This window comes from Lottia gigantea (assembly GCF_000327385.1).
Source record: "Lottia gigantea unplaced genomic scaffold LOTGIsca_23, whole genome shotgun sequence".
Lineage (NCBI taxonomy): Eukaryota > Metazoa > Mollusca > Gastropoda > Lottiidae > Lottia > Lottia gigantea.
The window spans coordinates 1,527,557-1,542,906 of record NW_008708645.1 but is presented as its reverse complement, the minus strand read 5'-3'; the positions used below and the strand labels follow the sequence as shown (position 1 = coordinate 1,542,906).

At 34.2% G+C, this 15,350-nt stretch overlaps 1 protein-coding gene across 1 annotated transcript; it reads left to right on the top strand.

The window, feature by feature from the left end:
• Positions 1–163: 163 nt before the first annotated feature.
• On the top strand, positions 164–4,009 carry LOTGIDRAFT_116186 (hypothetical protein; the record flags this gene model as incomplete). Its single annotated transcript, XM_009054951.1, has 4 exons — positions 164–260; positions 1,199–1,374; positions 2,037–2,105; positions 3,917–4,009. Coding segments are annotated over 4 exons (435 nt in total), but the record flags the coding sequence as incomplete, so codon positions are not given.
• Between the last annotated feature and the right edge of the window lie 11,341 nt (positions 4,010–15,350).

The window sequence follows — 15,350 nt, the reverse complement described above, 5'->3', positions numbered from 1 at the left end:
GGTTTTCATGAATTATTATTCCCAAAATCTTAAAGAATTGAACTTGAGATATCTAGTGATGTTGTGAGGTCTAAAATGAATGAAGTTACACACAGAAACGGTATATTGAGACCTATATTGTATTTAAATTGTTTTTTCAGGTAATATAGATGATAGAGATTGTTATGAATTTGGACAATATCAAGTAAAATCAACACAAGTATTTATTAAAACTGGTTTAAGTTATGGTTTTGTAAATATTAAACCTGTACTTCCAGGACGTATCCTTTTATACTTGAAGTTTATTCATTCATAAAGCTGAATCTGGCTTGGTAATGAATGATTTTGTTGTGTCTTCTTGGGCATTTCAGGTATTTCAAACCATATCATTTCTCAAATGAGAGTAATATTACGAACTGTTATAGTAGAGAGCTTTAGAGACTTTAGGAGGTATGCAATAAATGCAATACTGTGTCTATCAGTTTAACAATGATATATTGTATTATCGTTTGGATCCATATCTTACAGTGTCCGTCCGTCCGTCCACAATGTCCACAACTGTTTGTGGACATGATAGAGAGCTAGTTTCTTGATGGATTTTGACGAAACTTGGTGTGAGTGTTTGTAATCACCCAAGGATGAACTCTATTGAAAATCAGACGAATCGTAAAATACTTACTATGAGTTATTGCCCTTGTTCTTGAATTGTTTGTGGACACGATAGAGTGCTGGTTACAACCAATTATTAATTATGATGTATTGTTATTTTTTTAATAAAAAATATTCTTTTTTGCAAATATTTTACTATTTACCATCAATATATTGACAAATGTATCTAATGGGCTACTTGCCTATATATATATATATAACTGTCTTAACGCAAAGATTTGCCACTTGCTGCCACTCAAAAGATTCAATTCTATATGGATTAAACGAAACTTGACATGTTAAATTAATCCCACTTGAATAAAAAAAAGCTGGAAACAAAACCCATGAAATATGAAAATTTCACTCTCAGAAACATTCATTTTTACTGATAACTCTTGTCAACCCCCCGGACAAATTAGCTGCCATTACAAATGTGGGCATCGCTATTTTTCTTTTTATAGACTTTGGTAACAGCCTCTGAAAATTCCAGCTCTTATGGATATCACATGAACTGATATCAATAATCAATTTTCTCAATTATCATGTATCATAGTTCCTAAACTTCACACAGATCTCTTGGTAGCACCAATAAGAAAAGTAGAAAAAATTAGTAAAATGACTGCTGAAGAAACATCTGATTTATTTAATACTACTAGAAGGATATCAGAGGTGTGTCAAAAACATTTTAAAGGTACAGCTTTAACTATAGCTATACAAGATGGAGTGGATGCTGGTCAAAGTGTGGAGGTTTGTTCTCTTTAATCCATAGAAAGAAAGAACCATAATTAACAAGAATTACAACTAGGAGCGTTTATACACACCAGATCCGACATGACACAGTACAACACAGTTTGACACAGCACAATACAACACAATCTTTCAATACACACCATTTTACTGAAAAGGCAACACAATAAAATATTGCTTCAGTATTTCCATGTGACAATATCTGCTTAAAAGATAATTTTGCTATTATGTGCTAAAAAGCCTGTGGAATATGGTACATTTTGTATTTTGATTTGATGTGTCTTAGGATGTTCTGCTGTGTTGTGTGGTACTGCAGCCAGTATGTATAGTTTATGCAATAGATATTGTTTCTATTGTTGTGTTGTACTTTTTCATGTCAGATCTGGTGTATATTAACCTTATAGATTCTGAAGAACTCTGTCTACCAGACTAACCATGGTGAGTCTGAAGAGGTTTTCATTCATTTAAATTTATTTGGTACATTCTGCCATATATGTGGTGGTTTTGACAAAGGATATGACAAATAACTTTTCTATGTGCCTCCCACATCCCATTACCCCACTGTGTACAGTTTTAGAGTGACATACAATTTTATATAGCAGATAGCCTATATTATTATGATTGCATAGTTGTTGAAAGTTAATGAAAACTTCATATTTCAGCATGTTCATGTTCATATTCTACCAAGAAAACCTGGTGATTTTGAAAAGAATGATTCTATTTATGATGAGGTAATGGTTTTCTTCTTTTTTCATACACCAACATAAATTCTGCTATAAAAAATACATAGTCCAATATACCAGCATTATCCTCTTCTCAGAGACAAATTTCTATTTGACACGCCTGATAAGATTCAGAATGTTGAACAGAACCATATTGGTAAAATATGTGCAACCTCTATTGTGATACTTAAATATCTATTATTATGTTTCTATAAAGAGAAAACTGAAAGATTTTATTTCAGTTATTATGTCACTGGGAAGTAATCTACATTTCTACTGTAGGTTCATAAAACTAATCACATTGTTGGCATTCACACGAAGCCATTAATTGAGTAAACTTGACAGGAATATATATGTTACAGTCAATCTGTGAAATCAGCCATTTCATGAAATGCCTTAAATTTTTAGCCTTTTCATGAAATGACCAATTCACTCAGCCATTTCATGAAATGGTTAAATATTTCAGGCTTTTCAGGAAATGGCTGAAATTTCCATGTTAAAGTTACACTGATTGGCTGGTGCAATTTCAGCCAATCTGTGTAATAATCTTTGGCTTTATAGGGACTTTGATAGTATAGTTTGTTTGATAAAATAATTGACAAATAATTGTTATAAATGATTTTAATTTTGTGATTATCAGTTCAAATACATCTTTAAATCAATGCAAATGATTTTTGCACTTGATAATTTATTCTTATCTAAAAATATAATCTTTTTATTTAATGAATGGTTAATTAATGCAGGCTTACTTGATTGATTGTAGAATATGGGCTCAATCACTTATTATCCTAATCCTATATTATTATATTTTACAAGATTCTCTCCCATACAGTAACAAGTCATCCTAATCATTTAGGACTCTGAGTTGCTTATTGAAGCCCCATGTTTGCTTATTGCCATTGCCATTAATCCTTAATTAACTAAATTAAGAGAAGCTTTGTTTCAAAAGTATTCCTAGAAACGTTTACTATCAGATAATCACCGACTTGAAGTTGGCAGCAGACCCTCAAACCAAGAAATCAAGACACCATTACTACCTACTGTCAAAATTTGAACTACTATTGTGTGGCGATATTGAAAAGCTTATCAAGAAAAGACAATCACCAGAAGAAAGTGCAAAATAGTAGATGCCACAGCAGTCTTACATGTAAGAATAAATGACTCCATGAACATTATAAATGTGCTATTTTTATTCTTGTTGTTTAAATAATGTGCAAAACAGTTATAAAATAAAAAAAGTTGTTAAAATTAGTCTTCTTATATATCAACCCACCTGATTCTCATGCCCTTCCCTAAGAATTTTGATTTTAGCCATTTCATGAAATGGCTGAGTGAATTGGTCATTTCATGAAAAGGCTAAAAATTTCAGGCATTCCATGAAATGGCTGATTTCACAGATTGACTGTAACATATATATATCATTAATAATCAACATTTGGGAAAAAACATTCAAAAAAAATTATTTAGATATAAAATCATTGAGGAAAAACATTTTGGAAAAAACATCTGGAAAAGTTAACTGAACAATTACAAACTTCGTCCTTGACTGCAATAATAACTTTTTTTGTGTCATAGAAGATTGTAAATGAAGCAATTTAATTGGATTGTAGCTTGCAAATACAGCAGATTAAACGCCTCAACAGAAAGACTTTGAAGAAATGTTTACAGCATTTCTGTTGTGTACTCTGATTGGCTGTAGTTGCTTGCAATTCAATCCAATTAAAACACTACATGGCTATTGCAAGTACAAAGTTCGTAATAGCTTGATATTGTGAAGATGGTTTCAAGTCTGATCAATACTATATATGGTTTACTTCCAGTTGCAGAAACATGATAAAGATATGAGTAAATCATTGAGAACTAAGGAAGAAATGTCAAAAGAAGCTTCAGAACTGAGACCATATTTTATTTAATGATACAATAGAGATACCAATTATAACTGTATACAGCTCTGAGCTTGGCACAAATTCTTGTCCCATGGACCTTTTAGAACTTCTAGCCTTTAAATCCCTGTGCTCCTGGGCTAACAATTAGTGAACAAGAAAGTGAAACATCTAGTATATAGCTCAAGTGCTATAACATACATCTTATTACACTTTGAATTTCATCTTTATTACTCTAATTGTTAATTGCTATAAAGAAAATATGTTCTATTCGTGTAACCTTGACCGGTGCATCTATAGGAGAGTACACCCAACACTAGTAACCAATTTGCAATATTCCATCTTGATCTTTTTGTCTGTTCTGAATTACAGATTTTGCCAACTTATAAAAATTTTGCTAGAATTTTTTTTTCTGGCTTTTTTGAAAATATTTATCAAATGAATCATTATACAAGTATCTTCATCTTGGATACATTCACTACTGGCATTTAGAAATTGACTAAAGAGTACATTGTGATTTAAGTGGATAAAATGTTTTTATTGAAATTATTGATAGATAAAATATAATTTAATTGTCTATAATAAAAATTTGAAAGATAAAATGTTTTTTTTCTTCCCATGGTTTACAAAAGAAACATAAACCATTGCGACTTGGTTAACTTATTAAAACAGTGAAGCATCTGATAGTCTAATTTAAATTTCATTCACATTTCATAAAAATTAGGTATTAATTCAGAATGTTGTAGAAGTCCAGTCCGATGTAGCAAATGAAGTCTTGAGTTTTGACAGTAAGGAAGAAGAGACGGGGTGTAGAGAGTTGGGACAGTAAGGAAGAAGAGACGGGGTGTAGAGAGTTGGGACTGTAAGGAATAAGAGACAGGGGGGTAGAGAGTTCGGACAATGAGGAATAAGAGATAGGGGTGTAGAGAGTTGGGACAGTAAGGAAGAAGAGATGGGGGTGTAGAGAGTTGGAACAGTAAGGAAGAAGAGACAGGGGGTGTAGAGAGTAGGGACAGTAAGGAATAAGAGACAGGGGTGGTAGAGAGTTGGGACAGTAAGGAATAAGAGACAGGGGGTGTAGAGAGTTGGGACAGTAAGGAAGAAGAGACAGGGGGTGTAGAGAGTTGGGGCAATAAGGAAGAAGAGACAGGGGGTGTAGAGAGTTGGGGCAGTAAGGAAGAAGAGATGGGGTGTAGAGAGTTGGCACAATGGGGAAGAAGAGATGGGGGTGTAGAGAGTTAGGACAATGAGGAAGAGATGAAGGTGTAGAGAGTTGGGACAGTAAGGAAGAAGAGACAGGGGATGTAGAGAGTTGGGACAATGAGGAAGGAGAGATGGGGTGTAGAGAGTTGGGACAGTAAGAAAGAAGAGACAGGGGGTGTAGACAGTTGGGACAGTGAGGAAGAAGAGACAGGAGGTGTAGAGAGTTGGAACAATGAGAAAAAGATATGGGGGTGTAGAGAGTTGGGACAATGAGAAAAAGAGATGGGGGTGTAGAGAGTTGGGGCAGTAAGGAAGAAGAGATAGAGGGTGTAGAGAGTTGGGACAGTTAGGAATAAGATATGGGGGTGTAGAGAGTTGGATAGTGAGGAAGAAGAGATGGGGGTGTAGAGAGTTGGGACAATGAGGAAGAAGTGATGGGGTGTAGAGAGTTGCGACAGAAAGGACGAAGAGACAGGGGGTGTAGAGAATTGGAACAATGAGGAAGAAGAGACGGGGGTGTAGAGAGTTGGGACAATGAGGAAGAAGAGATGGGGTGTAGAGAGTTGCGACAGAAAGGACGAAGAGACAGGGGGTGTAGAGAATTGGACCAATGAGGAAGAAGAGACGGGGGTGTAGAGAATTAGGGCAGTGAGGAAGAAGATATATTTAAAAAAAAAACATAAAAACTATTTAATATGAGTTATTGCCCTTGTTCTTGAAATAACATTCAAGGCACAATTCCCAACAGATTTTAAAGAAACTTGGTTGAATCACCCGAACCTTATTGAAAAGCATAAAATCGAAAAATATTTAATATGGGTTATTTGCCCGTGTTCTCAAAAATGTGTTCAATCTTTAGCTCGTAAAACTCTGGACTGATTAAGACGAAACTTGTTGAAAATAAAAAAAATAGAAATCTTTGAATAAAGCTTGTGCAGTATGAAAATGTTACTCTCGAAATATTTCATTTATTGATAGTTCTGTCAACCGCCGAGATGACTTGGCTACCATTACAATGGTGGGCGTATTACCAGCAAAAATTGGCACGGTTTTTTGGTATATTATGTTTATCACTACATATTACACGTAACCAGTAAGGTCCTAGCATAACAACATCATCACAGGAATGGCACTCTTTGGGCAAGCTATGTGAAGCAGGAGAAGGGGTGGGGCATAGCTGTAGCACACGCTTATAAACTGTGATTACCAAATATCAAAGTGTAAAGTTTTGTCAAATGTATTTCGAAGACTTAAATAGGTACTGTGCCTATTTTTTAGCGACGACTGTGACATTGCCGGTGTAGTATCTACCCTAATAAATCTTGAATGATAATCAACTCAATCGTTATCGAGCAGAAAATAATGTTGATATAACGTTGGACAGCTATGTTTGTGTATCTCATGCATTTGCCGTAGTTGCTCTGTTTTAATCAAAAACTTTGCTGATATATTGAAAGGTATTCTTGTTAGTTTCGCCACGAAGTTTGATGAAAAGTATTCTTTACTGAAAATCGGGCAGTAACATCAAACGTCCACAAAGTTAGATTTTTATTCATTTTTTGATTATAATCTATGGTTTCAATTCTTTTTTAACCAATCAAAAACTCTTAATTTTAAACGAAACTTGATTATGACGTCATAATGAAATATGCATAAATTGCCACAGAGCTTTAAGTTTTCTAAAGAGACGAACGCTGGCAATTTTCTCTAGGAATTTTTATAAATTTTTCAAGAATATTACTTTACATTGCAATTTTCCCAGTTTTTAAATGGCAGTATTGTAAGTAATATTTTGATCGTTTTTGTTTTTTAGTTTGACTGTAGTTTTGGAAACATATCTTAAACTGAAACTATATTGTTTGTAGCCTAGTTTGATAGTCTTAGAATTCTTTCTTATTTTCTTTCCAATTCAACACCAGAACCAGAATGACAAAGTTTCGGTAATTTTCTAGATAGACTCACATCACTGGTAGGCCTATGATTTTGAAAAATCGCGATGGATCTTATAGGCCTATTCAGTCTTTATTTTTCTTGACAGATTCAAGATAGCTTTGGCTGACTGCTTTGGTAAAAAAGAAATGTCTTTGGTACCCAATAAAGGTAATTTATTCACTGAATCTATATTTCTCAAAACAAATTATCTTAATGATTAAAAAACACATGGAATCATGGGAGGGGGATTTTTTTTCTGATTCTTATAGTAAGTCATTTGATTTCGGGGAAGGGAGGGTTTGATTCTCCCAAATGTACAGGCCTAGGGTGGAGCAGACACTTTATTTAGAAATTAGGATTAAGGGTCTTGATATTGGGTTTTCTTCTGTTCTTATTCTGATCTGAAATTAGAAAAAATAACTCGCCCGATGGGCGAGAAGTATAGTATCTGTTATGTACTGATTGTTTTTAGTTTACTATGAACAATATTATCATTTAAGTTCTTATTTTTTGAATATGCAACTATCATTTTCTGCTTATAGACATGGGGGAATTTCTCTTGAAGGCTCTTATAGTGGGCATGAACTATCTTGCTTGCTCGATTGCTGGTTGTATTAAACGGGACAACAAAGGGTGCTATGCCTACATTATGATGAATATTTAGTCCTATAGGTCTTGCTGTATTCAATGTCTCAATCCAATGGGCCTCCCTAAATTGACGGAATTTGGTAGTTTCATCTTCGGGCAAGTCAATTTCTATACGCTCAATTGGGATTAGGGTGAGATCGTCTATTGAATTACATTTTATTTATATTATCTATTTTATTTATTTATTTATTTATTTATTTATTTATTTATTTTAATCATTATATCTATCTCTATTCATTTTATTTAAAATAGTAAATTATTACAATAGTTTTGGGTGAAGGATAGAAAATATTGTAGTTCCACTTTAAAGATCAAGGTAAAATCAAGGAAAAGACCGCACCTTATTTTGTTAAGTCATACGAACAATATTTTGTAACATAGTTTACCAGAGTTAAATAGATGTTAATATATTTGGACTGTCGTCATTGTAGATATATGTAGTGTAAATATTACGAAATAAATTACCTAAAATTTCAATTTTTTTTTATCATAGATACGTTAATCTCAGGTATTGATAAGGAATTACACTATTACTAAGTATTCCCAAAAACTGTTTGATAGAATCCAAGTCCAAACCATAAAAATGTCATCCAAAAAGCGTCCGTAAAAAGTGGGCCAAATGGGCAGAGGGGCAGCGCCTCACGTTCCCAATCTGACATTAAAAGGTTTGCGTACGAAGGGGCGAGATTATACCTTCGGATGGGACAATGAACCGTGGCCCCGTGTGCCACAGGGTGTGCACGTTAAAGATCCCTCGACAGTTGAAAATCGAAAAAGAGCAGGCTAATGCCGCTGTCTTGGCAAAATTTCCTTCATTGTACCCTGCATGGCGTTGTCCGTCATCTTTAGCCCACATGGTGCAGAAAAGTAGGACGTAAAACTCCACAATATCGTCAATATGAACGTTAACAATAACAATATAAACTTCAACAGTAACATGAAATTAACTGCGATAAAAAAGATATGTACATGTATATTCTACTTGAATATATGGTACATAATAGACTCTCAATATACGACACATATGTGTTGATCAAGTCTATTGTTGAATTAACACAGAAATTCTCGTAAGTTATTATTTTAAGCACTGAATTGTTCACATAGAGGTTAGAAATAAAATCTATTGAATGTTGAGACTGCAGACTGAAGTATAACATCAATTGGCACATTTTTGTTAGCTAGTTTCGATGTGACGGCTGATTATGTACTATACATATCTGAATCAATGCCGGATTGTTTTAAGACACACCTCATCCATCTCGAAATAGTCGAAACAAGTTTGTGAGGTTTTGTAAGACTAATTAATAATTGGGTGTATTCACCTCTTAAGTAATAGGTTCTCAATAAATATACCTTTATAAGAGAAAACATGCACAGGTGAGGATTGGTAGAGTTCTCAGAAAACTTCAGTGGTTTAAGAGGAAAACCTGGACGAGATTGTTTGATCAGTCCAGAAACTAAGAAAGAATGTGTATTTTGTCTTTTCGTTTATATATTGAAGTGTTTGTGTCCTTTGAACTGGCTAAGAGAGTAAACCGGTTTATTTTTTTTTAAACCTAACTGTTTCAACGCTAGGAAATTATTTAAAAATGTTATCACAATATTCGCATCCCTTTTTTTCATGATATCTTGGTTTAGGGGGGTTGATATTGAACACTCCCTTCAGATATCTTTTGACAATTGAATGCTGTCCATACGGCACATTACATGTCATTGGTAGTATAACCGAAAGAGTACTTCTGGCACTATTATTACTTCTGGCACTATTAACCCAGTACTGTTAGTTAAATTTACGTCAACAAAAGTAGCTAAAACTTGATGCCATTTTCAAAACTAGCTTTAAATGGAATCATGACAATATACATTCCATTTGGTTATGATGGTTGAATATTCGGTTTTGAGTTTTATTTCTCCAAGATTGAAGAAAGCTGTCTTTTGTTTGTTCCCTGACACAGTCATGGAAAATTAGCAGACACATAAGTTTTGTGAAGAGGATATTGAACGCTGATGAAATGATGAAATTAGCTGATGTAATGCTTGAGCTTGATATTGGAATAGCTGCTACAGATTCTACAGATGCTACAGATATAATCAATAGGTTATCATTGGAGTGGTCGGGAATGTTAAATGGTTCGCAATAGGTCTATCTTTGCCATGTATATGATGTCGTAACGATGGCCATTTAAACGGGTTCGCAACGCATTTTGAGTTTCGCCAACATAGTATGGAATAGGTCTATCCATATCGGTTAATTGTGGTCTATAAATGTTATTGTATTGAAGGGAAGTAACCCAATTATTGTTTTAGTTTATTAGCCAATCAGTGATTTGCTCAATTGTAGCTACCCCTGTAGAGAATAATAAAATGTCTACATAAAAATGACCACGTTTTCTTTTAAATCGACGAATATCCCAATTTGTCAAGAGGTGGCGATAATATTGTTCGCCTCAGATGGTGAATTATACGCCACAGATGGTGGAGATGTAAACAGTTTGATCCTGTGTATTTCTACAAGATTTTAATGAAGTAAAATCACTGTCAAAACCGTAAGATGCCACATTTTAATATTGAACCGTTCTATGGACTTCCATCAGAAGACGCCCGCACCTTGCTTCAACGATTTCAAGCATGGACAGATATTCAACGAATCCCTGACGAAAGTTTTGGTTCTGCAATGCTTCTTCAACTTCAAGGACCCGCTGTTATATGGTTGAATAATTTGCCTCCACAATTAGTCCACAGTAAACCAAGATTAGTTCATGAATTTAAGTATCATTTCATAGTCTCACAGCCTAACAATTGGTTATTAGAGCAACAACTGTATGAAAGAGTTATGCTACCAGGTGAAAATATTGAAAACTATATTATTGACATTGAAGCAAAATGTACTAGACTCAATAAAACAGAAACTTGTAACTGCTCCAATTCTTGGATACCCTCATGGAGATGAGAAATTTTCTTTGTATACATATGCAAGTAATTTCGCTGTAGGTGGTGTTCTATGTCAAACCCAAAATGGTTAAGAACGTGTTATTTCATATATAGGACGCTCTCTCAACTAAGCAGAAAAACAATATGGTATTACTGAAAAGGAATGTTTAGCTCTAGTATATTGTATAAAAACGTTTAGACTCGTATCTTCGATATTCGACATTTGATGCAATTGTAGATCATTCAGCTTTAAAGTGGTTACTTGATATTAAAAACCCTACAGGAAAATTTGCTAGATGGATCGCAGTTATACAATCTTACAATTTTACCATAAGATATCGTCCAGGTCGTGTTCACTGTAACGCAGATGCTGTTAGTCGACGTACTTATGATGATAGTGACACTACAGAGGACAATTATCTTGACATGTTACCATGTTATGATGTACCCTCAATATTGGATGAATTTCCAAATGTAAATATTGCTGCTGTCAAATCTAAGTCAAAAGTGAAAATTCCTTCAAAAGCAACTTTGGAAAGTGCTGATAATGTAAATCTCTATGAACTATGGACTAAAGACTCTTTATGTAAGTCTCAAAGAGAAGATTCAAAGTTTCTGACTTAATTATATACTTAGAAACTCAGAAGTTGCCTTCAAACCCAAAATATAGAAAAGATTTATTAAATATTGCCTCGGATTATTTTTTGAGAAATGACATTTTATACCATGTTTTATAAAGGTAAAGGTCACCAAAGTGAACGAGTGGATGTTCAGATTGTTGTTCCTCAAAATTTAGTTCCAACTGTACTTAACTTTACTCACGATGATTCATTACTTGGAGGACACTTTGGAATTAATCGTACTATTCAAAAGACTCGTCAGTTATTTTATTGGCCATGTATGTATACGGATATTGTTAAATATGTACAATCCTGTGAAAGATGTTGTCAACGTAAAGCTCCTTCTAAAAGTACAAGAGCTTTGATGCAACCAATGCCAGTTGCTAGTCATCCATTTCAACGTGTTAGTACAGATATTCTAGGACCACTACCAAAATGTCAAACTACCAATAATCAATATGTGTTAGTGTTCATAGACTATTTTTCAAAATATGTAGAACTTATTGCGTTACCAAATATTAAAGCTGCAACAGTTGCTACAGAATTTCTTCGAAATATTGTTTGTCGCCATGGTATTCCAGAATATCTCCACTCAGATCGTGGAACCAATTACTTAAGTAACATTGTGAAAGAAACCTGTAAGATTCTCAATATAAAGAAAACTCAAACAACAAGCTACCATCCTAGTTGTAATGGTCAAAGTGAAAGAACAATGAGTACTATATTAAACACTTTTGGCAAATATTTGGATGGTACTCAGTGGGATAATTTTATACCGTATATTCAATTTGCTTATAATAATACACCAAACTTAGATAGTACAGAATATACACCATTCTTCCTAGTTCATGGAAGATATCCTAAAACATTCTTAGATATAACTATTCCTCAACTTGATATGCCAAAATCTGCTGAATCATATGTTATTCAATTGTTAGATCAACTAGAACTTGCAAGACAGATTTGTGCTAAGAATCTTGAGCAAAGAAAGACAAAAATGTGTGAAAAGACTTCTACAAAACAATTTACTCCTTTATTTACTGTTGGAGATACTGTATTTTTCTACAAACCAGTGCTAAAATGAGGTCAAAGTAAAAAATTATCAAGCCCTTGGCATGGACCATATATTGTTCAGAAACTATCTGATATTCATGTTAAACTACGCAGAAAATCTGATGGACATGCTGTGCGTAATATTGTGCATATTAATCGACTTAAGAAAGGACTTGTTCGACCTAATGTGAATTATAAACCTGATAATATAGACAATATTGAATCTGTTATATTAGACGATGATGAAATTGCTATTTCAGATGACTTCATTGACTCACAAGTTAACTGTGACTCTACTGGAATAGGATTATCCATATCGGTTAATTGTGGTCTATAAATGTTATTGTATTGAAGGGAAGTAACCCAATTATTGTTTTAGTTTATTAGCCAATCAGTGATTTGCTCAATTGTAGCTACCCCTCTAGAGACCACGTTTTCTTTTAAATCGACGAATATCCCAATTTGTCAAGAGGTGGCTATAATATTGTTCGCCCCAGATGGTGAATTATACGCCACAATATTGAGTATCGCACTTTTTGCAAGAAATTGGGTATATCAAATTTTGGTCAATGCAAGAAAGTAGGTCGCTCATAAGGAAAGTTTTGCCGGTCTTCTTATTTTGAAAATTGTGAGAAATGAGTATATTTACGTAGAACCGCTACATGGTATTGAGCCAAAGTCATTAAAAGGGAGAGGGGGTCATTTTTCTTCTGAAGATGTGAAAGAGTGTCGTTTTAATTTGGCGCAATTGTTTGTCAGCTTTAATATTTGATATCCAGAAATGTGAGCTATGGTTAACCAGATATCATATAACACCCATATGAGCCTATTATGCTGTAGTGTTAAAACAGTAGTAATATTATCAGTAAAAATCTTTAAAATGAGATGACACAAGGTATTGTTTAAAACTTTTAAAAGCAAGAAAGACTGCCAACATTTATAAATGGATTATGTGAAAACTTCTTTCTACACTACTCCATTCGTCACCAGAGTAGCTCCCCATCCAGATAAAGATGCAATCTGCAGTTAGTGTTTTAGTAGGACGGTCTCTTTGAAGTAGATTGTATACGTTATCTATCCACCAATGGCTTTCCTGTATTACAAATGTGCTTAACTGCATATGCGAGTCAAAATTACCATAGACACTTGCATTTTTACCCTTGTCAAGGGACCTATGATAAAGTGGGCCATATATGACTCCTGGAAACCTTGAGACTATTAAGACCAATGACTTTGGCTAAGTAAGCTTCCCAAGCTTGTTGTATTCTTGTAAATCCAAACAAGCCAGTCTAATTTTGGTCTTTTTTACATCATTAAGTCTGATAGTAATCCTCTCTAAACAACTAATTGTCTGTTATTGGTACATTTTTTGAACACAAGGAACTGAATTCCTTATTTAGGGTTGGTTTAATTAAGTCGCTTTATTTACCAAGTAGAGCTCTTGAATCTACCATTTGCGTTACAATTTCTGGAGCTTTAAGGAGAACATATAGCTATAAAAGCTTTTCTGAATCATTGCCATACGCAAGTCTTGAACCGTCTATTTATGATAGTTGCCAAGCGCTCGGATAACGGACTTGAGGTCGGTTCCATTCCACTGAATTCTGATTCTAGTTGAGTATGAATATCTAAATCATAGATTTAGACCGATCTGAGATGTGATGTCAACACTTCCAAATCACTGATATATGTCTCACTATCATTATTAGATACATAAGATGACATTATTTGATGTATAGGTTTTTCATTCACTGATTTTTTTCTCAACCTCATGCTTTCTTTTTCTGGATGGCCTGATAATATCACCAGAAGTGGAAGGCCCTGAACTACTTTTGTTGGTATAATTGTTCATACAGTCATTGCCCATTTTGTCCATTTTTTGAGACAATATATGTAATGTGTCCTGTAAATTTAACGCAACTGGTAATATATTACACCCAGAAGGAGATGTAGTAACAGACTAAGTGTGTATCGTAACATTCATTGCTACGTCATTCAGTAACTTGTCTTCTTCTGATGATGATAGGACCTGCAAATCAGTGGAGACAACTGTATGAGGTGTTGCCGCCATTTTATAAAACAGTGTGTTGCTTTGTTTTTTAATAGGAAGAAAAGTAATTATCTATATTTCACTATCATTAAAACTAAAGGTTTTCAAATCCTGTCAAGAACGTTACTTGATATACCAGGCCAAACAACCTGTCTCAAAATAAAGTCTATTTTAGTGAAAGTATTTGTGGAATAGCTTGTTTAAACAGCAGCTATTATTCTTGACTTTTTCTAGAGAAGCACGTCATAGTGTGAAGTAGAATTGAACCCTCGTCTATTGTGATGCCAAGTTCCTCTTCAGTGCTATTATTCTTGTCGTAGTGGTTATCATGTATTACTGTTGTCTTGGATTTCGGGGAAGGGAGGGTTTGATTCTCCCAAATGTACAGGCCTAGGGTGGAGCAGACACTTTATTTAGAAATCAGGATTAAGGGTCTTGATATTGGGTTTTCTTCTGTTCTTATTCTGATCTGAAATTAGAAAAAATAACTCGCCCAATGGGCGAGAAGTATAGTATCTGTTATGTACTGATTGTTTTTAGTTTACTATGAACAATATTATCATTTAAGTTCTTATTTTTTGAATATGCAACTATCATTTTCTGCTTATAGACATGGGGGAATTTCTCTTGAAGGCTCTTATAGTGGGCATGAACTATCTTGCTTGCTCGATTGCTGGTTGTATTAAACGGGACAACAAAGGGTGCTATGCCTACATTATGATGAATATTTAGTCCTATAGGTCTTGCTGTATTCAATGTCTCAATCCAATGGGCCTCCCTAGATTGACGGAATTTGGTAGTTTCATCTTCGGGCAAGTCAATTTCTATACGCTCAATTGGGATTAGGGTGAGATCGTCTATTGAATGGTCGTCGAGGTTGAAATGATTAGAAACAGGCTTGTCTTTCTTTAATTTGATGTCTGACCTATGAGCA